This window comes from Asparagus officinalis, chromosome 3, assembly GCF_001876935.1.
Source record: "Asparagus officinalis chromosome 3, Aspof.V1, whole genome shotgun sequence".
Classification (NCBI taxonomy): Eukaryota; Viridiplantae; Streptophyta; class Magnoliopsida; order Asparagales; family Asparagaceae; genus Asparagus; species Asparagus officinalis.
Window position 1 is genome coordinate 38,742,817 of NC_033796.1, and position 25,000 is coordinate 38,767,816.

The following is a 25,000-nucleotide window of genomic DNA, read 5'->3' on the forward strand; positions in this document are numbered from 1 at the left end:
AATATTAGAGTCCGCATTCAAATTCGATAATTTTAAACAAATGCAAATACGAATACTTTAGTATTCAACTCAATTCGATCATTTACCACCCCTACTGCTAGGTTCACTAATACACATTTTCCTCTTTGAAAGAAGATTTAGAGACACTGTAAACTGTGTTTGTGGCACAAGATAACGGTAGATGAGCATCTTCAAAGTAGCAGGATATTTGCATGTATGATACAAAGATATATCTCGTACACTACAACTAAAAAACAAAATTTAATTATATGACGGAGTAAAGATTGAGATGGTTCTCTTATCAAGCTCTTTGAAGGCATTATCCTCGAGCGCACACTAATAATTAGAGACAATTTTTGAGCTGTAAGGACAAAAAAAGGCTTGCAAATATGTGGTTCATCTTTACAGTTTGAAGCAGAGCCATGACTCTCATATCACCACTCAAAATCAGTAAAACTCTGCCCCTCGAAGGGACATGATTTGAACCCACATAGGTATTTGCCAGTCTGCCTGCTTGATTTGGACTATTGATTTTATGAAACCCAACAGCTATTCTGAATCGGAGTCCGATGGTAACATCTGATATGCATCTTTTGGTACTTCATCGGTGATGGAAGAAGGTTTCTCAACGTTTGAGGGCCTTCTATGGTTTGATCTTTCAGCCTTGCGACTTCTTTTCTTCTCTGTACCATCATTCTGGCGGGGGCAAAAGAAAGAGTTAGGGAAACATGTCACCACACAATCTTTCAAAAGAACAAGTCCAAAAGCAAAATATTACGAAGATAAGAAACCACTGGTTGTTTATAATTTCTATTTCAACCCTAACATTCCCGCGACATTAAATTTTTCTTTAAATGCATACATTAAAGAAAGAAGGGCCATGGGACAGGATCTCCAATTACTATCATTACTGAATCTTTATGATTGATGATAGATATACCAGAAAACAAGGAAAAGCAATAGAAGAAATTTTCAAAATCCCCTCAACTGAAAATTTTTTAAAAGAAATATACCCCATTCACTTTTAATTATAGAAATCGACCCATTTGAGTTAATTGCGGTACTAATTAGTCGGGGTTGCCAACTCTGCCTATTAGTAGCCTAATTACAAGCGGGGTCAAGAAGCGGGGAAGGTTTGCGGCTGCTAATTAGGCTCCTAATTAGTCGGGGTTGGCAACCCCGACTAATTAGTACCGTAATAAGAAACCACTGGTTGTTTATAATTTCTATTTCAACCCTAACATTCCCGCGACATTAAATTTTTCTTTAAATGCATACATTAAAGAAAGAAGGGCCATGGGACAGGATCTCCAATTACTATCATTACTGAATCTTTATGATTGATGATAGATATACCAGAAAACAAGGAAAAGCAATAGAAGAAATTTTCAAAATCCCCTCAACTGAAAATTTTTTAAAAGAAATATACCCCATTCACTTTTAATTATAGAAATCGACCCATTTGAGTTAATTGCGGTACTAATTAGTCGGGGTTGCCAACTCTGCCTATTAGTAGCCTAATTACAAGCGGGGTCAAGAAGCGGGGAAGGTTTGCGGCTGCTAATTAGGCTCCTAATTAGTCGGGGTTGGCAACCCCGACTAATTAGTACCGTAATTAACTCAAAGTGGGTCGATTTCTATAATTAAAAATGAATGGGGTCGATTTCTTAAAAAATAATTCCGTTGAGGTGATTTTGAAAATTTCTTCAAAAGCAATATCATGAAAGTGTCAATGAATTAGCCAACCCCATCAGTAACAAGATCTTTTCACGCAAAACAAGAAACAAGCAGCACAGAGAAAGTATGCAAGAGAAATTTAGCAGGAGATGAGTACTCCAAAAACATTTCTTACCGTTTGAGTGGGTTGAGTCGGCTGACTATTTTGCACCCAGATGGTTCCGAATGATAGACATGCACCCAACAGGAAGACTGGACCGAGACGGGGATCTTTCATGTATTCACTAAGAGCAGAAATGAAACCCTGAACCCTATGCTTCAGTCCTTTTCCTGCAGAAAAAACATTGCGGGCACGTTTTGTCCACATCGGATTTGCATCCTCTGGGATGAGCTCTGGAGTATTATCAACCTACATTATCAAGAGCTTCTTGGGTCAGCATCAAGTTGGAAGTATTAGTTATATAACATAACATCATCGAATAGTGATGATAACTGAACAATGAGTAGGATGTTACAAGAATTTCTTGTGTAACATAAACATAATCATAAAAGACCATATGTTCGTCACGATAATCCATGTGGTTTATCAGCATTGTCAGTTTAAATTGAGTTGAGTGAACCGGTATCACACTTTTATTCAATCTGAACTACACGCTTAGTAGATCAGTTATTGATGTATGGATTGCGTGTAGACAGTGCAATTTTTTCGCCCGATTTGTATGGTTCCCTCTCCAAAAGAAGACACCACATTACCCTAGCATATATATCCGATGCAAGCCATATATCTCACACAATCTACATCTAAATTTAAAAAAAAAACACATCCTATCTCGATAGTTGCCAATACAAAGACGGACATTTGTGAGTGTTTAGATGCATTTCCTTCTTGCATGTCTACAAAAGTTCTAGATAACTATAAGATGTATCTTTTTTGGCTTTGGTGTTGTGAGGAAAGGGTGGAAGGAATGCCCCCAGATTTGTGGAATTTTGACGAGAGTTCATCTTGGACCTCGGGGAGGTTCCAAGCTCATCTTGAAGCTACCACAGAATAGCGAGAAAAGAATTTTCCTGGGAAGACCTGTGTGCATGGTGCAAGCTTGAATAAGAAGGGAAAGCATTGATATAATAAGTTGTATTTTTAATAGGGCATTGTAGGAAATTGTGTTCTAATTCAGAGACTTCCTCATTAATGATTTATTTATTTTCACATTTGAGAAGATAGAATAGTCCCAGTCTTCAAATTGACCAACCAAGGAGTTGCCTCCCTTTCTAGCTGTCTTAATGGATGTGACAACAAATAAAACTCACCCTAATAATACAATTCAAGTAAAAGTACTAAATTGCTAAATGAAGAGGAGAGAAAAGTGTGATTCAAGTATCTAAACTAAGTACTCGAGCAGTTGAGCTGGAGTTTAAACAATTTTTGGTTGAGACAGAGATGAGAAACATAAGAATAAATAAATCATTAATGAGGAATTTTCTGAAATAGAAAACAAATTCCTGCAATGCCCTATTATATATACAACTTATTATATCAATGCTCCTTTCTTGATGTCCTTCTTTACTTGATAGTTAATCTCGTCTTATTGTTAGAATAACCCTCAACCATTAGTATAACATTGGAGTTTTGAAGCAGTGGTAAGGACTTTGACATGATACCAGAGCAACCCATGAATCCTACTGGTCACAAATTTCTAAAGCGGATTAAAAAAAGATACCACTCCATGAGTCCAGCTGTGGGCTCATAAAAGGAACATATACCTGCGGGGTATCTGCAGGGTATGTTAGGATATAAAAATATAGCCATTAACCCTCACCATAACTTCAGAGTTTTGGTGCCGTGGCATGGGTTTTGGCACTTATCTAATTCAAGGAAGACCATGCTACAATCCTTTTCTTGTTTCCATCTTTTTAGTTGCTTGTTCCTGTCAGAAGATCAATCAGTTACTAAATACTCATGTCATTTTTCTTAATTGGATTTTTATACTCATTACTCTGTATCTCCCAAATTTTCTTAATAATTGAGAAAATTCATATTTCTGTATGGATGCTATTAGAATAGTTTTATCTTCTTTCATCCGGCATTTCCTGGTTTGAAGATAACAAACAAGATAGTAGTAGATCATCAATTTCCACTTTTCTCCTGATTTAGAAACCTCCGTTGCCGTCACCCATGATTTTTTAATCTGTCAGACAGAAAACCAGTATGCAACTGATTTGGACACTTGTATCCTTGCATGTATTACAATGTTTGCCAGCCAAAGTGTAGGTATTCAGAAAATCCACGCAGTTTTTTGGCACAATATGCTGTTATAACTTTGCAAGTAATTTCAATGTAATGAGAACTTCTATAACTGAGGCCACAACCCTCTACTCTACCACCTGAAAACTTCCATACATAAAAAGGTGTAAATGCTTTTAATCAAACAAGACAAAATGAAACATATGCCAGTTGGGGTGTGTGTGTGTGTGTGTGTGTGTGTTGGGGGGGGGGGGGTTGTAGAAGCGTTTACTTGAACCACTTACAAAATAGGGAAGCTCACGGGTATCACCATCCTCAATTATATGCGAGACCCACTGAATGATCTGAGAAGCCCACAGGACAAAAAGTAAGTTTACATAATCTTATCATCTCTAATATTATTACTTGTTTTTCTTACACATAAAATACATCTTCCACAATAAGTAAAATTGAGCACGTAATGAGGGAACAATGTTAGGCCATCAATTTGTTCATCCACCAATGTTACAATACAAGAAAATATTGGATAAATAACAGCCTACAATTAACAAACATACATTGGCCTCATCAATTGCCCGGTTATACAAAAATTTTATCAATTAATTTATCATATAAAAACAATTCATAGGTCCAGTGACATTTTATTCGGAGTGAGTAAAGTAAATGTGGGGAAAAGATATTGTTATGACAGATAGATGTCATCTTCAACTACTGGGAGAATTGCGAATTATTTGCATGGAGAAGATCGGAAATGATAAGCAACTGACATATGGAAACAAATAAATGTGCATACCTCTTGAACGTCCTGAGAACCATTGTACCTTGCCACTAGCTGGGAGGCCACATTAGTATCCTCCTCCTGGTATATGCTCCAGACATTGTTTTTCTTTCTCTTAGCCATTGCTTCTCTCTCCGTAGAGTTCCTTTTGTAACGCACGATAAACAGCCGTGGAACTTCGGTTAATACATATCCTCTAGGCCCGCAAGTTTCTTGGATATTCTCTGAATAGAGGTAGAATAAACAATATTTCTGCATAAACGTAATAAAATTTGGGTTAACCAACTGAAAGGAGTTTATAAATTTGTTAACATTAGCATGTAGATATACTCCTGAAACACAAAAAGTTTATGCTAACTACAAATTTTGCAAATATCAATAAACTGAAGATATTTTAAACTGTGCTGATAGTAGGTAATCACAAATTATATGCTACTCTAATGCATGTACTACCTTCTAATCACTGCAAAACTGTTTGAGCAAAAAAACTGCATTTATGCATGTACATTATGACTTGGGGAGCAAACTTCCGAAAGCTATAATGATCCATGCATGTGTGTTTGACGCTACATTCATTTCTTAGATGATTGATACAGTACCCACACCTGTGGATACTCCCTTTTACGAATTGGATTGACAAACGAAATTGGTGAATTGCAAGAGAAAGCATGCGCGCGCGTGCACACATAAAAAAAAAGGAGAAAAGTGAAAAGGAAACTGAAGGAAAGGGAATGAAATAACAACATACTATTGAATGCTTACTCCAACTTTGTGCTCCTTCGCTTCAGTGCTTAGTATTATGGAAAAGAGAGAAAATCTCGTGTTTCATTTCTTCATAGTTCATACTAGTGAACATTTGTTTCTTCCTAGGGATGCTTACTCAACATAGTAAAATATATAGCAAAATGCTAGGAGAGAACACTTACAGTTTGTAAATCATCAGGAAAAAGCATCTCATATACAATTAAATAAATTAAAAAAGTCAAATATTGAGGTCCAGTAATAAAAGCAACCCCTTCTCTAGGTCAGGTCAAGTGACGCAGAACAATACTTAAGCTCATTGAGAAAGTGGGAAAATGTGGAGATAAAGCAAATAAGACAAATCACATTCTGACATCAGCATAAAAATCTAATCACTAGTAGCAGTGGCGGATTTACGTAGAGTGTAGGGGTACAAACAAAATATGATGCAAAGGAACTGATAAAGTGTACGGAGTACATTTCCATTAGGTACTATAGTTTTATAATACTATATTTTTATTTTTAGGGAAATAGATGCATGTTGTCCGGCCCCCAAGAAGTTTTTTGTGGATCCGCCATTGGCACCGTGGGTTAGTAATTAGGTTTAAGCAATGTTATAGCTTGGTTCTTATTCACTGGTCAGTTAACATGCCTTTTCCCAAGATATTTTTGGAATTTTCAAAAGATATTTAGAGTCCTTTTCAAGTAATTGGTACTCTGTGAGTTCAGTAATTCCGGCCCTAAAATTATTATCGATGGGTGCTTCCAAGTGTAAAAAGTAAATAAATTTTTCACCTAAAATTTTTCCCTCTGTGCCATGACCAATGTCGGTGTGAATCCTCTGTCCAGTATGAAACCCTCCATTTATATCTGCTTCCTCTTTGTTCGACCTCCTTCCCTAACCATAGTCCAAACAACAACAACAACAACAACAACCAAGCCATTATCCCAAATGTTTGGGATCGACTACATGAATCCTATTTTTCCATTTCATTTCTGTTATTGGTCATCTCCTCCGTTAAGTTAATCTTAATCATATCCTTCTTAATTGTTTCTAACTAAGTCATTCTAAGTCTACCTCTAGATCTCCTAGCCCTATTAACTCTAATATTATCTTTTTTCCTAATCAGTGCACTAAAAGGTCTCTATTGTACATGGCCAAACCATCTTAATCTATTCTCTCTCATTTTATCCTCAATAGGCGCAACCTCTAATTTACTATGGATGCACTCATTTCTTATCCTATCTTTTAATGTACACCCACAAGACCATCGCAACATTCTCATTTCTGCTATACTCATATTTAAACATGTTTTTTTTAATTGCCCAACACTCTGACCCATAAAGCATAGTTGGTCTTATAACCGTCCTAGAGAATTTTTCCTTTAGTTTCATTGGTATTCTACGATCACATAAGACTCCCGCGACACTCCTCCATTTTAACCATCCCGATTTGATTCGATGCACAACATCATCCTCTATCTCACCATCATGCCTAATGATTGATCCTGAATAGTAAAAATGATTAGTTTTAGGTATTTCTTAGCCATCAATATGTATCATAGGCTCTCTTCCTTTTCTAGTTTTACTAGAAATGCACTCCATATATTTTTATTTTGTTCAACTAATTCTAAAACCTTTACCAGACCCGTTTAGATCTATAACCCCTCGGACCCGACCTAGTTCGGACTCATTATCAAATTACAGACCCGTTATCAAATTTTCAAACCTGTTTGGATCCATAACCCTAAATTACAGACCCGTTATCCAATTTTCAAACCCATTTGGATCTAAAAAGACTAAAACCCCAAATTTCAGACCCGTTGACCTAGTTAGGACCCAATATCATATTTCAGACCTGTTTAAGTTGTTTTCTCACTAAAATCAGTTTTTGCAGATTTCTATGTAGTCAATTTAAAATTTGTTAGACCGCTTGACACTAACAATTATGCTAATTAGTTATTTTTCGTTTATTAAAATGAATGATGATATTGTTTTATCTTTCTACTTTAAAAATAATGCATCTTTTAGTTTCATCAATTAATACTATATCATCAGCAAATAAAATATACTATGGGATTTCATCCTAAATGTGCTTAGTAAGTTGGTCCATAACTAATACAAAAAGATAATAACTTAAAGCTAAGATTTAGTGTAAACCTATGGTAATAGGAAATGATTTAGTCTCTCCTTCATTAATTTTTACTCTAGTTGTTACTCTATTATACATATCTTTAATCACATCAATATATACTAGATATATGTTTCTGTGCTAACACCCACTACATTACCTCTTTAGACACTCTATCATAAGCTATTTCTAGATCGATAAAAACCATATGTAGATCATTTCTCTTCTCTCTATAGCTCTCCATCAACCGTCTCAAAATATGTATAGGTTCCATAATTGACCTCCCAGACATAAAATCAAATTGATTTTCAGATATATTTGTTTCTTTTCTTAGTCCTTGCTCAACTACCCTCACCCAAATTTTATAGTATGACTCATGAGTTTTATATCTCGATAATTTGAGCAACTTTGTATATCCCCTTTATTTTTATATATCGGTATCAAAGTATTAATCCTCCACTCATGCGGCATTCTTTTCGTCTCGACAATCTTATTAAATAGTTTACCATCCTAAGCCTATATCTCCATGATATTTTTAAACTTTAATAGGGATATCGTTTGGTCCTACAGCTCTTTCACTTTTCATTTTTTTAGAGTATCTTTAACCTCGCTAATCATAATTTTTTGACAATATATATAGTTCCTATCATTCACTATATGGTCAAAATCTCCATTTTGCTCACTTGTTTGGTTATCATTAAACAATTGATAAAGGTAACTCCTCCTCCTCTCTTTTATTTCCTCGTCGGACACAAACTATTTGATCCTCACTTTTAATACACCAAATATTACCCAAATCTCTACTCTTCCTTTCTCTAATCTTAGCAAGCTTATATATCTTTCTCTCCCTCCTTAGATTCTAACTTCTTATAAAAAATTTCATAAGCCTTGTATTTATTCTCACTAATTTTTGCTTCTTCCTTACTAGTTTATATTTTTTTTTTTAAGTTTTCCCATACTTCTACACTTTTGCTACTCTTTATATAAAGTTTCTCCTCTCTAATAACTTTTTGCACTCTCTAATTTCACCATCAACTCTCCTTATCGTCTAATCTATAACCTTTAGATTCTCTTAGTATATCTTTAGTCATTTTACTAATACAAAAAGACATGCTATTCCACATAATATTAGTCTCATTATCTATGTCACATATATCTTCTTTTAATATCTTATCTTTAAATTGTATTAAATTATCTCCTTTTATTTCCATCATTTAGTTCTTAGTCTCTTATTTACGTTAGTTTTTCTACTCCACTTCTTAAGAGATATATCTAAGACCATCAATCTATGTTATGTAGTCTCTTCTGGTATAACTTTATAATCTTTGCATATTAACCTATCCGTCATTCTAGTAAGAAAAAAAATCTATTTGACTATTATTAAAACCATTTTTAAAGGTTATTAAGTGTTCATTCCTTTTTCTAAAAAGTGTATTTGGTATTATCAAATCATACAATATTGCAAACTCTAAAATTAATTTACACATATCATTCTTATCTCCATACCCAAAACCTCCATTTATCCTCTCATATCTGTTATTATCCTTACCAACATGCTCGTTAAGATCCCCTCCTATAAATAATTTCTCTCTAAATTGGATTCCATGTACTAATTTATCTAATCTATCCCAAAATTCCCTTTTAGTACTCTCGGGCAAGTCTATTTATGGTGCGTAAGTACAACTAATATTAATAACCTCTACACCTAAAACAACTTTTATTAGTATTATTCTATCTCTAATTCTTCTTACCTGTACAACACTTTCTTTTATTATATTATCTATAAGAACTCTCACTCCATTCTTATTCTTCTCTTTTCCCGTGTACCAAAATTTATATCCGGTCTTTTCAATTTCTCTAGATTTTTCACCTATTCATTTAGTTTCTTGTAAATAAATTATATTTATCATTCTTCTAAGCATGACATCCACTAATTCCATGGTCTTTCCGGTAAATATACCTATATTCTAAGTAGCTAATCTGATTCTATTTTCTTGTAAAAGTCTCCTACCATTTTCGCGGTAGGAACGCCCCAATGAGTATATAATAGGATTCATTTTTCATGTGGATCCGACTATATTTTATGCTGAATGTTAGCTACCTAACACAACCCTTCTCATTTATCCTTTAACCATAGCCCAAACTCTCATCTCTAAAAGTCTAAATACCTCAACTCTAAATCTCTAGTTCTGCTCCTTATTATCAAGTCAACCCTGCAATACCCATTATCAACTTATCACTAGAAAATGATAATCTGTGTTCTATGCACAGCTGATAAATTTTTAACATACATTAAAAAAGTGCTTCATTTCTGTTTTCATGTTTGTTAACAGGCATTGCAAGCTTCTTGAAAGAAAGTATCTAGCCTCTTTGGTGCTTCATTCTGACATTCATGAAAGGGTAAAGATGACCTGTTACAGATCATAAATCTAGTAAGGGGCTCTATGACAGATTGACAAAGGTTCATCATTCCGAACTAGCATTCCCCATTTTCACCCCAAGACCCCATGCCACGTGTAGCTTAACAAGGACTACTAGTAGACAGTTCGTTAAGCGAGGGACTACCATCAAACAATTGGCTAGCTTCATGGAAGCATGATTCTAACCATAAGCAGCTAAGAGAACTTCAACAAACTAACTTTCCGGTGTTATCTATCCAGTTTAATACTTTAACCACAATCAGAGAGAAAAACTTGAAAAAGTGACATTGGAAATGACAAACCTTTTGAGTCTCACCATCCAGCCATGTAAAGGTGAGGCGGTTCTCCTTTAGAGCAACACCAGCAGCTGATGCTGAAACAGTTGCTTCAGGGATATCTGAATCAACATTACCTGCCAATATCTGTTTGGCCTTCCGCATTGTCTACATTGACATCAAGTGCATATTGTAAGTCGATGAAAGGTCAAATACAGCTGATAAATTTTTCTTGCTTTATGTTGGTAAATCAGCAAGAAATGATTGTGCTGGACTGTCAGATTAAGATGTTATTATATTTAATCTTTACTTCCACGTGCACGCGCATAAGAGAGGGTGGAAGGGGGTTGAGAGAGAGAGAGAGAGAAGGATTACTTCACGCATTTTATTCAGTTCTACACTAAGGCGCCCAGCAAGAACTACGCAGTACCAGCTCACTGTATTATTTCCAGCACGGGAATAACCGTTTGCATCACAGCCTAATTCCATTGATGTCACACTCCTTAGCTGAGGAAGTTCTGGAAATAAAATAAAACCAAATTATTCAGAACTGCTCCCACAGCCACATAAAATTATATGTTCAAATAAATGCAAGTCAAAGATTATTAGACACCAGAACCCCATCTCACTGGTATTTATATCTCCCTATGCAATCTCAGTAAGATTAAACTTGACAATTAAAGACAATGGAAGCATGATCCTTTACTGTAAGCACTTAAAATTTAACTAGTGCACTGATGTTGTTATGATGATTTAGACGCATACACTACTCTATAAGGTAATCAATGAAGACAACAAGCCTTTATCAAGGTTTTAAATGTCAGATGTCGGGTCCACGCCAAACAGCTAAAATCCATGTCGGATAGCGGAAATCAGGGATATATTGAGGGACATGTACTAAATGTCAGATTGCCATTTCGGGTGGTGGGCATATGTATAACGTCATGGCCTAAATGAAATATAATCTAAGCATTCCTAAATGAGAGGGGCTTCAGAGTTGCGATGTCGAAGGAACGAGAGAAATGGGGAGTAGTGTCTTTTCTTGCCCTAATTTGCTATTGGGTTATATTTGCCCTAGCTAGCTATTGGGAACAAAAGAGAACATCATTGGGTTCGGGTTTTGGGTAATAAACCCAAACGCAAATACTTAAAAAAACCCAAACACATATACGTTGATATCGGCCGACTTTTAAATCTCAAATATCGGGCACAATGTTTGCAATGGCACCCAACATGTCCAATATGAGCTAGAAAAATGACATACGACTTTGAAATCCTAATGTCGTGTCGCTAGCCCTCCCAATCCGACATGTCGCCGCCATGTCAGACATGGTGGCCGACATTTAAAACCTTGGCCTTTATAGAACACTGCCTAAATGGCAATGTACTAGTTGATGAATGTGCATGCTTTAAACTTCTTTACTCACTATCATCATGTAATTTTTGTTAAATAGTAGTTACTTTGGTCAATTTCTGTACGTTCAATTCAATGGAGTATAAAGAAGTTTCATAAACAAGCGAATCTGAAACCAAACATCCAAATTTCGACATGATCATTCAAGCTATGATTCAAGCTCATAGAAAGCTTAACCTGCCTCGACCTAAGAAAGTGGAGTTTAAGATGTTAAGCCTGCTGAGTTTACCTCGTTTATACATCTATTGAGAGTTAGTAACTAGGATAATCTGACCTTGATGTTTATTATTCTCCATGATCTTTAAAAACTGTGAACGGTTTAGATTTCCTGCAATAGATAGGATCAACTATTAGTCTTTTTGCTGATAAACCAAGTACTTGAGATATGCCAGGCTAAGATAAGAAAAAGAAGCACAGGGAGATGCATGCCATGGTGAACAAAAGGTTGGACCCCTGGATCCTTTAGAATAACAATGGAAGGAGCCGATTCCACATTAAACCTGTTATATGAAGTAAATTCATCAGTTACACTCAGTTGAATGGAAGAAAGATGATCTCAACACAGGGAAACACTGCAATATAATTATCACATTGTTACGAATGCAAGTGATTCACCATGAGAATCTATATACATTTAGTACAGTTAAAACAATGTGTAGGAAGGATTTCAGTACAAAGGATGGTAAACCGTAACATATAAAAATTCAATTATCAAGCTCAGAAGATAGTAACTATTGATGGTTAAAAGACAAAAGGCCAAACCTATATGGAATGCTAAAAAGAATGCACTTGATCCGAGGTCAAGAAATGAGAATGAAGGTGGGATGATTAACTGATTCTTCTGTAACTGAGCTTAGAAATAAAGCAGAAGGCACAGAAATGCACAACAAAAGACCAACGTACTATTCACAACACTCAAAAATGCCCTAGAGCTTATATAAAAGGACTTCCTACCCAGGATACCTTCTAAAATGGGGCCGGTGTCATATAATACTCTAAACATGACATAAAACATAATTCATATAACACTAGAGAACATCAACTTTTTATGACACTAAAATACAATGAGAAAAGGAGGAGAGGGCATACAAGTAAAATTATATTCTCCTTCTCCTTTGTTCTTTAGCTTTCTTCCTCGTCACTGTTTTAGCCAATTTCAGCTTGCAGCTAGGCTACAACTTAATGACTGAACCTAATCTTTGTCTGAGTAGACAATTTTAAGTAGATAAGGGATTGCCTGTTAAGGATGAAAAAAGAAATCATAACTCAACTCACCAAATTGATGTCGGAGCTCAGATCCATGTCGAACCATGCACTATCCGGATCCAGTACATGGAAACGTAATATGGTCTAATGTGTATAATATATTTGAAAGATCAGGGTACAAACCCCCACTGAAACTGTCAGGGAACATGATAATGTTCTCCAACCATTTTTATATCCATCACAGTACATTTTTTTTTAAATGACTTCTTTGCAGCACAAACGGAACACAGATTTCAAATAAAGAGTGCCAATTATTTGTTTTAATGCTTACGAACAACCAAAAGATAACATGTATTCTTTTTTGGAAAAAAACTATTTTCTTTTGAGAAGCAGCAAGATAAGGAATCAAACATATCATCATTGTATGGTATTTGAGGCACATACATGTTCCACCAAAACGAAGAATCTTCTTCTCTCCACAGGACCATACTAAAGGATGCATAGGCCCAATAATCTCTGGCAGCTTGCCGCATGAAAGGGACAGCACGCTCTCCATTTTTTGAGAAACAGATGACTTTCACCTATCAAAAGTAACAAGGATAAAAAAAAAAAGTCAACCTGCTATTCAATAGAACCCTCGCAAAGAGGCAAATTGGAGTGGTCCTAAGAGCAAGTCCAGCAAGCTCCCAGTTAGGAGTCCTAGTCATCAAGCTCTCAAGAGCTCTCAAGCATTTTGGTATAAAAAATTATAAAAATAGGCCTTGGGAGCATCTCCTTATTTTATGGAGCTCCAACAAGCTCCTAGTTAGGAGCTCCAACAATATCAAAAAAACCCCTCTTCTATTTTGATATTTTACCCATTACTTTTAATTATATTTAAACCTCTTGTATTTTATTTCTAACCGTTGGATACGGTCTTCGAGGGAGCGCACACGGTCTTCGAGGTAACCCGCGGCTTTCGAGGGTACGCACACGGTCTTCGAGGTAACCCGCGGTCTTCGAGGGAACGCACACGGTCTTCGAGGTAGCTCGCGGTCTTCGAGGTTGGGCACGAACTTCGAGTTATCGCAAACTTTGACCGTCAACCGACTGATTCCTATAAAATTCGATGCCTTCTCACCTCAACCCATCGTCTCCCAGAACAAAATGTCTAGCTCATCTAGCTCTAGCGATGGTGAAATGATGAAGACGTTCTTTCTTATGGGAGCTGCTGCCGTCGAGGAAGAAGTACAAGGGAAAGGTTCAACTTCAGTTCAACACAAAAGACGTACCGTGCTCCACCGATACCGACTGGAAGGCCACAATCGGTTGTTCCAAGATTATTTTGCTGACACACCAACATATCCTCTTCATTATTTTCGTCGAAGATTCAGAATGTCGCGTTCGTTATTCCTTCGAATCCACGACGCTGTCGTCGAACATGACAAGTACTTCGTCCAAAAGAGGAATGGTGCTGGACAGTTAGGACTATCTAGCCTTCAAAAGATTACTGCAGCTATGCGGATGCTCGCATATGGAGCATCCGCTGACGCCGTTGACGACTACGTTCGGATCGGTAAAAGTACGTCGCTTGAGAGCGTGAAGAGGTTCGTTCGATCGATTATCAACATCTTTGGGGAGGAATACCTTCGTTCACCGACTAATGAAGACGTTGCACGCCTGCTCGAGGAAGGCTCACAACGAGGTTTTCCTGGTATGCTTGGGAGCATCGACTGCATGCACTGGGTATGGAAGAACTGTCCAACCGCCTGGCAAGGTATGTATACTGGGCATTTTCATGAACCTACAATTATTTTGGAGGCCGTAGCTAGCAAAGATCTTTGGATATGGCATGCCTTCTTTGGACTGCCGGGGTCTCACAATGACCTCAATGTGCTACATCGTTCACCGGTTTTCGCACAACTTGCGGAGGGAAGAGCTTCACCGTGCAACTATACTGTTAATGGCCACGAGTACAATATGGGATACTATCTCGCCGACGGGATTTACCCAGAGTGGTCCACATTAGTGAAGACTATTCCAGCACCACGAGGAAACAAGCATAAGTACTTTGCTCAACAACAAGAAAGCGCAAGAAAAGATGTTGAGCGAGCTTTTGGCGTGTTGCAAGCTCGATTTGCGATTGTTCGTGGACCAGGACGTTTCTGGCAACCTTGTGTGCTGAAAGATATCATGACAGCTTGTATCATAATGCATAACATGATCGTTGAAGATGAACGTGATTGTCAATTGGACAACAACTTCGACTTTACTGATTCGGTACCAGTCGTTGAACCTTCTCATGTGCAGACGGTGCCTCTAACTGAGTTCATCCAAAATCATCATCGGATCAGGAACACGCAAACACACAAATCACTTTTGTGATCGTTAACTGAGTTCATCCAAAATCATCATCGGATTAGGAACACGCAAACACACAAATCACTAAAGAATGATTTGATCGAGCATCTGTGGCAGCTCAAGGGATCCATCGACGAGGATTAAGTTTCTAATGTAATTTCAGCAAAGAAGTTCGAGTTGTTGTACTACGCCTAATTTTCTTTTCAATGAAGTAGTTGTTTTCATTAAATGCCAAAATTTTCAACTTCAAGTAGAATCATAAATCTAATACAAGATAATTAGGAAGAACTAATTAGGATGCGATGCGAGTACAATCATAAATCTAATACAAGATAATATATGATAATTAGGAAGAATCCTTGGACATCCACCTCTCCAATATCTCTGCCTGACGCATTTCAAAGTATTGTCGTTGAACTGAATTGAGTGTTGAGAGATCCATCTTCATGATATCGTCATCTTGTTTCTTCTGTTTTAGCTCTATTTTTTGATTGGTGGTTTGCTTCATCCACGCGAAAGCCTCTCCCATGATGGACGTAGCGGATCCAGAGCTTTCCACATTTTGTTTCCTCTTGAGCTTTGCCGCTTTCCTCCCTTCAGGCCTTGCTATAACATCATCCGAGTCAGTGTTCAACTCGATGGGGGTCGCTGGCATGGAATTGTTTGGTGAGGAATCATAGTTTGTGGTTCTTCTCGGCTGTGATCGAATCTTATTGTAAGATTCCATTTGTTGGATCCACTTTTGATGATGACGCAACTCAACCCAGCAATGATCAAACACGAATGGCTTACCATAAAGAGATTGGTATAATTCTTTTACTTCTGCAGTCTACACAAGAGTTAATTTTAGAATAATCAAACATAATTAAACATATTGAATCTGAGCAAAAATAATCAAACATAATTAAATATTTACCTGGTCAATAATTCCCGTACTAGATCTTTGTCTTCCTTCAATCTGAGCAACGCACCCACAAAATTTGTTGACGGACCCGCAGAACTTGTTGACGGACAGTTGAATCGTTGACCAACGATGCATCATTTGGTTTGGCGTGCGGCTCGTTGGATCGGTGGAGTATAGGATAAAATAGTCGTTAGCTCGGTGCCAAAACTTATCTTTGTGTTGCCCCGTACCTTGGATGGCGTCTTGGCTCGTGTTCAGCCAAGCAGACACAAGAAGCTTATCCTCGTGGACAGTCCAATTTTCGGACCGCGTATAAGCCTTCTTCTTCTTTGTGGTCGGTGTTTCTTGGGATGACACTTGTTGTGTTGCAGATTGCGATAACTCGATAGGGTTACCTTCTTCTACGACTTCTGTAATGATTTGTGTATTGAAGTAAAACGAATTTATAGAAGATTTTTTACAACGGTAACTTTTTCAACGGCTTCATTTTTAACGGCTGAATTCTGGAGAGGAGCTTGTGTCCGTGTTTCATACAACGGTAAAATTTCCAACTCAAGAGGTAAAAATCACAACGGTAAAATTCACAACTCAGGCAATTAAAAAAAAATCTCAAATCAAAACACCAAATCCCAACCTCAAACAACGCACCCAAAAAAAAAAAAACTACATCTTCTCCCAAATCCCAACCTCAAACAGCGCACCCAGATAAAAAAAACAAAGAACTCTTCATCTTCTCCCCCAAATCCGATACCCAAATCCCACCCCTTGGACAACCTCAAACGGTCGGAGACCAACCCCAACCCCTTCGACAGTCAGCCACGACGACCACGACCTCCGACTGGTTCCTGATTTGGTATGATTTTCTTGTGGGGGGGGTTTTGTAAAATGTCACCCCAGTTGGGAGCTCCCAAGCGCTCCACAAATTTGTGGAGCGCTTGGGAGCTCTGAAGGATTCGACATCCACGTAGGAACGGAGAGCTAGTTGGGAGCGGCTTCAGAGCTTGCTGGAGGGGGGTTTGGCAAGAACCATCGCCACATCAGCCTTCAGAGCATAGTTCGGAGCTTGCTGGACTTGCTCTAAGCACATAAGATTGCTATGTGATACAAGAATACTACATGAATAGCACATCAATAACTACGAGGTTAACAGTAAAAATAACAGATAACTTGAGAGAAGGGTACCTTATGATAACCGCTCTCAGCAAAGAATTTGGACACCTGAAATCGAGATGAGGCCCCATATTGCAACTTAGCATGAATTCCAGAAAGGTGTCATAATAAATACAAGCAACAACTAAAGCATATTGAACATAGAGTAATTTGGCCCAATTATAATATTCATATTAGAAATAATTCTTTTGGCAGAAAATCTTATTTTAACAAAGAAAAAAAATGAAAACATGCAATTACATACTGGGTATCACATGGAAATATGTAAATTACTTTTTCGAGAACTATTTAAAAGGATAATGTTAGAGTAAATATACAAAAAGCATTTTAATCCAATGTAATGAAGGAAATTTTGGTGTAAGATCTCCCTTATTTTATGCAAAATAATTTAGATCCAATGGATTGCAAATTTAATTAGCTCAAACCAACAGATCAAGTGAAAGGAAAATGCTTGAGAAGGGTATAGATAGATTAAGAATCAATAATGATCTGCTAAGTTTCTGCATACTTTTTTCCTCTTCTTTTCCTTGAATTCTCTGACTTAGTGCCCCTTCTCTTCCGCGAAATGTGGATTTCACAGAAATTAGTGCTTAAGAGGGAGATGTGACAATTAGAGTTTTTGTGAGAACGAGAATAAAAGATAGTTCAAAGCTTCATATCCTCATGGCGGCTTCACATTGAACAAGCCTTCATACATTTGGTCTTCACACCCAAAATTTGTGAGGCGTCAACTAAAAGAACATGTGAAGATGTATACTTGCGGGCTCAGAGAACCTAAACTAAAATAAACCTAGGATCCCTAATTCTAACTAATTAGGATTCTAAAAGAAACTAGAACCCTCTAAATTAAATATATATATATATATATCAAACAAGAAAACTAATTTAATCATGGCCCTTATTAAAGCTAAGGAAATATCAAAAGATAGCTTTTAGAATAATTAAATAGAATCTGCTCGACATACATATGGATCCTCTTTTTGGGAAGGTTTTCACCCTCCACAGGGCGGATTTGAAAATTTTTAAATAGCAAAACTTGTAGTCATTTTTATATTCAAAAAAGCAGGGTGTTCGCACTAGACTAGCATCCTTAATTACGGTTTTTTTTCTGCAGCTGCATGGAGGACTCCAAAGTTCAACAGTTTCTTTTGCTGACCTTGCCCATCAATGGTGCTTTTGCATTTATAGAACATGTTCAGGAAAAGAAGAAATTTAAACTACACCCTAAGACAAAGGCTTAATTGCGAATAGACCCTTGTAGGATCGCAAGACCCCCTGTAGTTCTATTTGTACAAATAGATCCCCTGAGTGAACTTTTTTGACTCTTAAAATAGTCAGCATGTCTTTAAGGAGACAGATAGACCCCTTATAGTTCTATTGGTAAGGATAGATCCCCAATTGCTAAATATTTTGACTCATAAAAGAGTCGAAAAAGTTCACTAAGGGGGCGTATTTGCACTTGGGTCAATACTACAAGGGGTCAATCCACATAAATAGAACTATAAGGGTCTATTCACAATTGTGCGATACTACAAGGGGTCTATCCATAATTAACCCCAAGGCAAACCTTCTAATAAGGCTTACAGCCATAACTTTTCAGGAAGTTCAACACCAGTTTCAATAAATGTAAGCTAAATATAATTTGGAAGTATCATGGAAAACATTCAATATGTACGCATGTATGTATGCATTTATGTATGGAAAAATGGTTATGAGGTGGCAGCTCATTTTACTCAATGATCCACCAAAAGATAGATCGGTGGCGAGGCCTACCCTACTAATCACATTGGAGCATATCGGCCTCACCACTTCATCTCTTGTTAGCTCAAATTGCTAAATAAGGTCGGAGCTCGTATCTAGTATTCCACACACATGCCTGCTTAATCAATCAAATTTTCTATAATTGCTAAAGTTAATGGAGCCAAAATCTAAAATTAAGAGTTACCAAAGTTTCCTTCGTGTAATATAGGATGCGAGGTAAACCAAGTATATCTGTAGCCATCCAATCAATAACTGCATCCACGGTGTGATCTCCTTGATACCTACGATGGGAATTTATGTAAAATAAAAGGCATAACAACCGAACAAAATTTTCTTTTACTAAGTATTACCAATGTATGAGAGACTTCACAACAAATATGGCCTAAACATAGTATATTTATTGTCTAGAATGTCTCTTGAAATAATTTAACAAGAATATAAAAGTTACAATGCTAGACAAATTGATCAAAGCTAACCTCACAAAACAATTTGAGCTTACGCAGTTAGGAGGAAATGCAACAAGAGCAGGGACACCTGCACCAATTATCAAGTGATGCTATGGTCATTTTTATGCTATTATGAATATTAAAAAAATTATCAAAGGCTATATTGCAACACTTTCCTGTTCTTTTAGTTTTATTGGATTGCATGGATGATAGCTTGAGTTGAATGCTTATCTAATCAAAATGTAGTGCAAATAATAGGTCAAAACACCAGTCTATAAAGAAACAACTATGGAGATAAATTTTCAAAATAATCAGCATAATAGGTGTCCCTATCTTCTAACTTGGCTTCTACAATCAGGCATGGTCTCTCTCCTACAGTTTGCTTGGTCAAATAAATTAGAAAAAACTCAAAGTCAAAGCAGTGAAACGATTCTGAGTTTTGGAAAATTTTCATTGAGTTGTGATTAATAGCTAATCGCAGTTTAAAAAAAAAACAATTCATTGATATTGATGATGTTTGATGATAAGTATGTTCAGAAGTATTCTAAATCCTTAGAAGTAGCACGAGAAAAGTATTGACAAGGTCCCTCTGTAAACAGTTAGAATTTTTTCATGATGAGATGTCACTTGTGATGAGCCACATCAAAATTGTTTTATGTTATATGCTTTATAATACCTTCTTGTGACTCAGAAATATATATAAAGAAAAACACTTATCATCTTATACAGTAGGAGAGTAATCTTTCAAATCCATGTTGCGAATGTTGTCAAGAACTTCAAAAATCAGGATCATTTTCTTACAATCTACACATTAATAGACTTTTATATTCAGATTACCTGGACTGGATTGGATTGGAAATTATGATCTATTGCTGGACCTTGCGATTAAGGTAATGAATTTTGGGATTGATAATATATCAAATCAATTTGCACCGTCCACCGAAAAAAATTGTACCATATTTCATATTTCCAATATTAACAACCAATTTCTTTTAGTTTACAAACAGAATATTTGTTCAAATAAAAATAGATTACAACATTGGCCACTTTACATGCTGACCAGCTCCTCTCAGTTTCCAGATTGACTTTTATGTGATATTTCCGTAAGTAGTTCCACACAGTCGTAACATTTTAGAACTTCTCACATGGATTTAAACTAATCAGGTCAAAATTTTATGATACAATCTGTCGGCAAATTTCTCACGGAATGGCTTGTTGCATGAAATCTAGGCTCTTGAAATATCCAATACGAATAATAATAGCATAAATCACTAAAAGTGAGTCTTACCATTTCGAAAAAATGGCTGTTGAGTACGCTTCCTCTCTGCAAAGAAAGACGCTAGTTGAACATCACCTAATTCCACCATGCCAGTGTCCACAACCTCATCCAATAAATTAGCTGCAAGTCCATCCAAGCAAGTCAAGTGCTAAACACATAAAATTAGCACGTAAGGAAAATTTTGAAACAAATATTATCAATTGCTAGACAAGAGCCTGCAGCGCTACAGAGTATTCTGAGAAAAATAAGCTGAAAACTACTTCAATGATTTTTTTATACTTTATTTGCTCATAAATCAAATTACAGAATTGAGGTATGCAACATGCAAAAGAATACATAGAATATAAATATGAACATTCTTTCTTATGCTTTATTTTGCAGTCAACAAACCTATAAAATTGAGGAATGCAACCAGGAAATGAGTACATAGAAGATGAGTATGAAAGAACAAAAAAAAAAGAAAAAAAAAACTTCATTGGTACTATATACAATATGACACAGTTGACTGCAAGACCATAGATCGGTATAAAAGCATATGCAATCAGATAAATGCAAACGCACATTCATATCATTGTATGAAGCCCTTGGGCAGACGGAAAAAATGGCCACGTGGCAGTTATGCGGCCAAGAATACATCTTGGTTATGAGGCCGCATGTGCAACGCATAATTTTTTTAAGGGCAGATTCATGAGGTGTTTTGAGACAATAATGCCCACCTATTCAACATGTGCCTAGTGGACATTTGGCTATTAACTTATTAGTCATTTCATTCGATATTTAAGAATTGAAATTTTAACATGGTTGCATGCTTGAGTTCTAGCCTGTGCACGATAGATGCTCTGATAAGACTTATTATTCATGTTGCATGGATACAGGTACTGGTACGGGACATAGCAAATTTGTAAAAGGTAGAGTATGGGGACACGGCTATATAAATACTTATATACACATAGATTATATATTGGAATAAAATTCCTATAACATTTTTATGCCTTTTTATTATGAAGAGTATAAACTGGAAAATCACTATTTTTTGAACTAGACATCCAACCAATCCTTCAAACTCATAATTTGGAATATGACCTGTCTAGATTATCCCCAACGAGTTTCAAGAAGTGAATATGAAGTGTAGGTTACATGTCCAAAAAATGTATGACAAGTGTTTTAAATTAAAACATGTACCGAATAACTGAGTATATGCCCAAATAAATGTATGCATATATGCAAGGAGTGTCGAAGGAGTTCGAGTATGGATACGGGTACAAGTTGGGTACAGGCAGGGCTTCAGATTAGGAGTACCCAGATAATGTAGCTTATTAAACTTTAAAGAGTACATCATTAAGCTTACTACTCATGCTTACATTTTAACTTAAAGACTGCTTTTACATGCAATTAACTAGTTTTTAATGCAGGTAACATCTCTTGTCAAGCATAAACCGTACACTCACATAAAGGTGCAGTAGTGCGCATTGAATGGCAGTTTCAGGTTTTTCTGCATTTTGATACTTTTCTGGATTTTCTGCATTGGTTTGTACTTCACTACTTAAGCTTTATTTTTTATTATTTTAAACGTGTTACAGCATCTAAAGCTATATTATAGCAAACACTCAGATATTCCAAGTAACACAACCCATGGTGCACTTTGTAAGTATATTTAAGAATTGATCCTGAATCTGAAAAGAGCCCCAAATGCATTCTATCCTAGAATTACACCCGTGGAATGCACCTTATGGTGTGAGGTTGACAAATAGCCTAACATCAAGCATGTGTTGGAGATCAGAAATGTTGCTGGATTTTTGGCTGGCTCTTTTACAGCTTTCTGTTTTATTTGGACATGTCACATAATACGTCTAAACTTACAAAACAGATGGGACAAAGCGAAGGGCCAAAGTCAGGTACATTGTGGTACATAGTTTCTAGGACATATATTACTGTAAATAAGGATGTTTATCGTCCTATCCACACCACACCTGCAAAAAAATACACCCTAGAAGTGGAAGTTTAACAGTCTAAGCAAAATTGAACAATAGACTTTTGCAAATGAACATCAATAGGTCAAGCAACATAAAGAGAATCCTCGTCCTTTGTTTGAGTTGGACATATGTATGTGTTCAATCAAGTTATATGTATTGTTGCAAAAATGTTAGTTCTAAATTCTAACCAAAAATAAAGTTTATAACAAGCTTATGATAAATGGTCAATTGCATATTGACAACCGTTGGAATAAAAGAACAGAAGATTTTTTCTATATTTTCATTGATTATGAAGAAGAGGCTCCATAGTTATATCTTTTAATTATAAAGATGAAATAACATAGACTAATTGATTGTTCACCTGGCAAATAGAAATCTAGCCATAAAGGCAAGGGATAAGAGAAAAGTGCAAAGCTTATATCCATACATCTAAATTACATATATGTCTACAGCCTCAAGACCTGCACTAGATCAAACTGAAGCTAATTTAATAAGGAATGGTCATCATATCAATCAGACATGACGAATGCTCTACAGATAACTAATTCAAGTAATAAATTATAAACCCATTGACATAATGAGAGCAGAAAACCAATCATCATAAGCAATGAGCAAGTTTGAGCACTGAATTTTCAATGAAATGAAACACTTACCAATCATTTTCCATGTACTGATAAATTTGATACAGCGAGGACTGCCATCTGAATAAACCTACATTGGCAAATTGCTATATCATAAATTGCATAATAGTTAAACAACTTAATTGCAACTTATCATGTAACAGGTGGTATGAGTCAGGACAATAAATTAATGGTGCGCAGTTCATGAAGATAGTTGCTCTACAAAAAAAAATCATGTCATCATAACAATCATATAATATAGCAGTGATCTGACCTGTATTAACATTGTTCTCGATTTACCAAGTTTAGAAATGAAATTTTCAGATGTGACCATGTTGACGGGCTGGATAGTCTTATCTGAAACAGAGCCAAGGAAATGTGTGAATTATTAATCCAAACGAGGACAGGTAAAAATGCTTCCAGGTATATAAAATTATCAACAACAAATAAATTCACTATAGTAACTTAGCTGACCAGATGAAGATGCTTGGAGTAATGGTAGTTGGATATCAGAAAATTTTAACCCATCATTTGCCTCTTTCACCTTTTCGACAACCCACTATATCAGAGTAGATGATAACAAAGCGTCAAACATATGAACTTCAATATGTTATATAATCATTAAAAAAACTTGTCTCACCAGCTGCTCATCAATACCAAAAATGTCATAATCTCTCTTCCACAACGGATTTGTGAGCAGCTCAAATGCATAGCGAACCTGCAAAGACCATAAGCTCTTTAAAGCGTGGAAAGTAATGTCTCGCAAAAAGCCAGCTATGTGTATTTCACAAGAAATTGAAAATTTTCTACAGGAGGATGTAGGAAGCACTATCAGATATAAACCAGTCATCTTTTGAGGAGGTGAAGCTCCAAACACCACCAGAAAGTTTACAGGCATGGCATATGAATGGAATATGGAGGCAGGCAGGAAATATTTGAGCAATATCGCAGATTTAAAAAGATACTAACAAGAATGAAAAATGCAATATTTTAAAAGAGGCATATGATAGATCAATATTTCTATGGAACTTGGTATGAAGCGACCTGAGGGTAGGTTCTTAGGATGCATAGTCACGTAAAATAAATTTATCTGGAAAATGCAATAAATTTGGCTAAATTACAAGATTAGTATATTTAGTAGCACTTCTTTACCAATAAGGTATACTTTTTGGCCGACGACAATAAGGTATAAAAGTGATCCCGTGTAGCCAATAAGACCTATCCAGTCACCGACAGCAAGACTTGAGTGGTGAATGAAAAATATATACCCTTAAAATTCTCATATTTACAAAATTACCCATAAATCTTGAATTTCTGCAAAAACACCCAGCATCTCTCTCCTCGATCTCTCTCTCTCATTCACCTCTCCCTCCCCCCACCTAGTCCTTCTCCCTCTCCCTCTTCCACCATCACTCCTCCTCCCCTCCCTCTGCTCCTGTCTTCACCTCCCACATCCACTCACTCTCTTACTCACTCCCTCGAGTCGTCCTCGACCATTTTTGCCCCATGCTCTGTCGCAGCCTTTAACCCTCTCGCCTCTCCTTCTCCTTCACCCTACTCTCTTCCTCCTCCCTTTCATCACTCTCCTCCACTTCATCCCTCTGCGCTGTTGCCCTCAAATAC

General features: G+C 36.5%; 1 protein-coding gene across 2 annotated transcripts in view; it reads right to left on the bottom strand.

Annotated features, from left to right (window-relative positions):
• LOC109833856 overlaps positions 183-25,000 on the bottom strand; it is a 27,710-nt gene continuing 2,892 nt past the window's right edge. Inside the window, exons 4-20 of one of the 2 annotated variants that reach the window (XM_020401683.1) lie at positions 24,018-24,095; positions 23,852-23,936; positions 23,652-23,734; positions 23,411-23,468; positions 20,794-20,904; positions 19,536-19,593; positions 19,244-19,340; positions 17,311-17,346; positions 13,329-13,465; positions 12,108-12,178; positions 11,953-12,006; positions 10,640-10,782; positions 10,292-10,432; positions 4,713-4,949; positions 4,204-4,263; positions 1,853-2,086; positions 183-696 (exon numbers count right to left, since the gene is read on the bottom strand). In XM_020401683.1, the coding sequence (XP_020257272.1) occupies positions 550-696; positions 1,853-2,086; positions 4,204-4,263; positions 4,713-4,949; positions 10,292-10,432; positions 10,640-10,782; positions 11,953-12,006; positions 12,108-12,178; positions 13,329-13,465; positions 17,311-17,346; positions 19,244-19,340; positions 19,536-19,593; positions 20,794-20,904; positions 23,411-23,468; positions 23,652-23,734; positions 23,852-23,936; positions 24,018-24,095 (1,830 nt within the window). In that variant the 3' untranslated portion in view covers positions 183-549. The remainder of the gene's footprint in view (positions 697-1,852; positions 2,087-4,203; positions 4,264-4,712; positions 4,950-10,291; positions 10,433-10,639; positions 10,783-11,952; positions 12,007-12,107; positions 12,179-13,328; positions 13,466-17,310; positions 17,347-19,243; positions 19,341-19,535; positions 19,594-20,793; positions 20,905-23,410; positions 23,469-23,651; positions 23,735-23,851; positions 23,937-24,017; positions 24,096-25,000) is intronic. The other variant, XM_020401684.1, reaches the window with a different exon arrangement.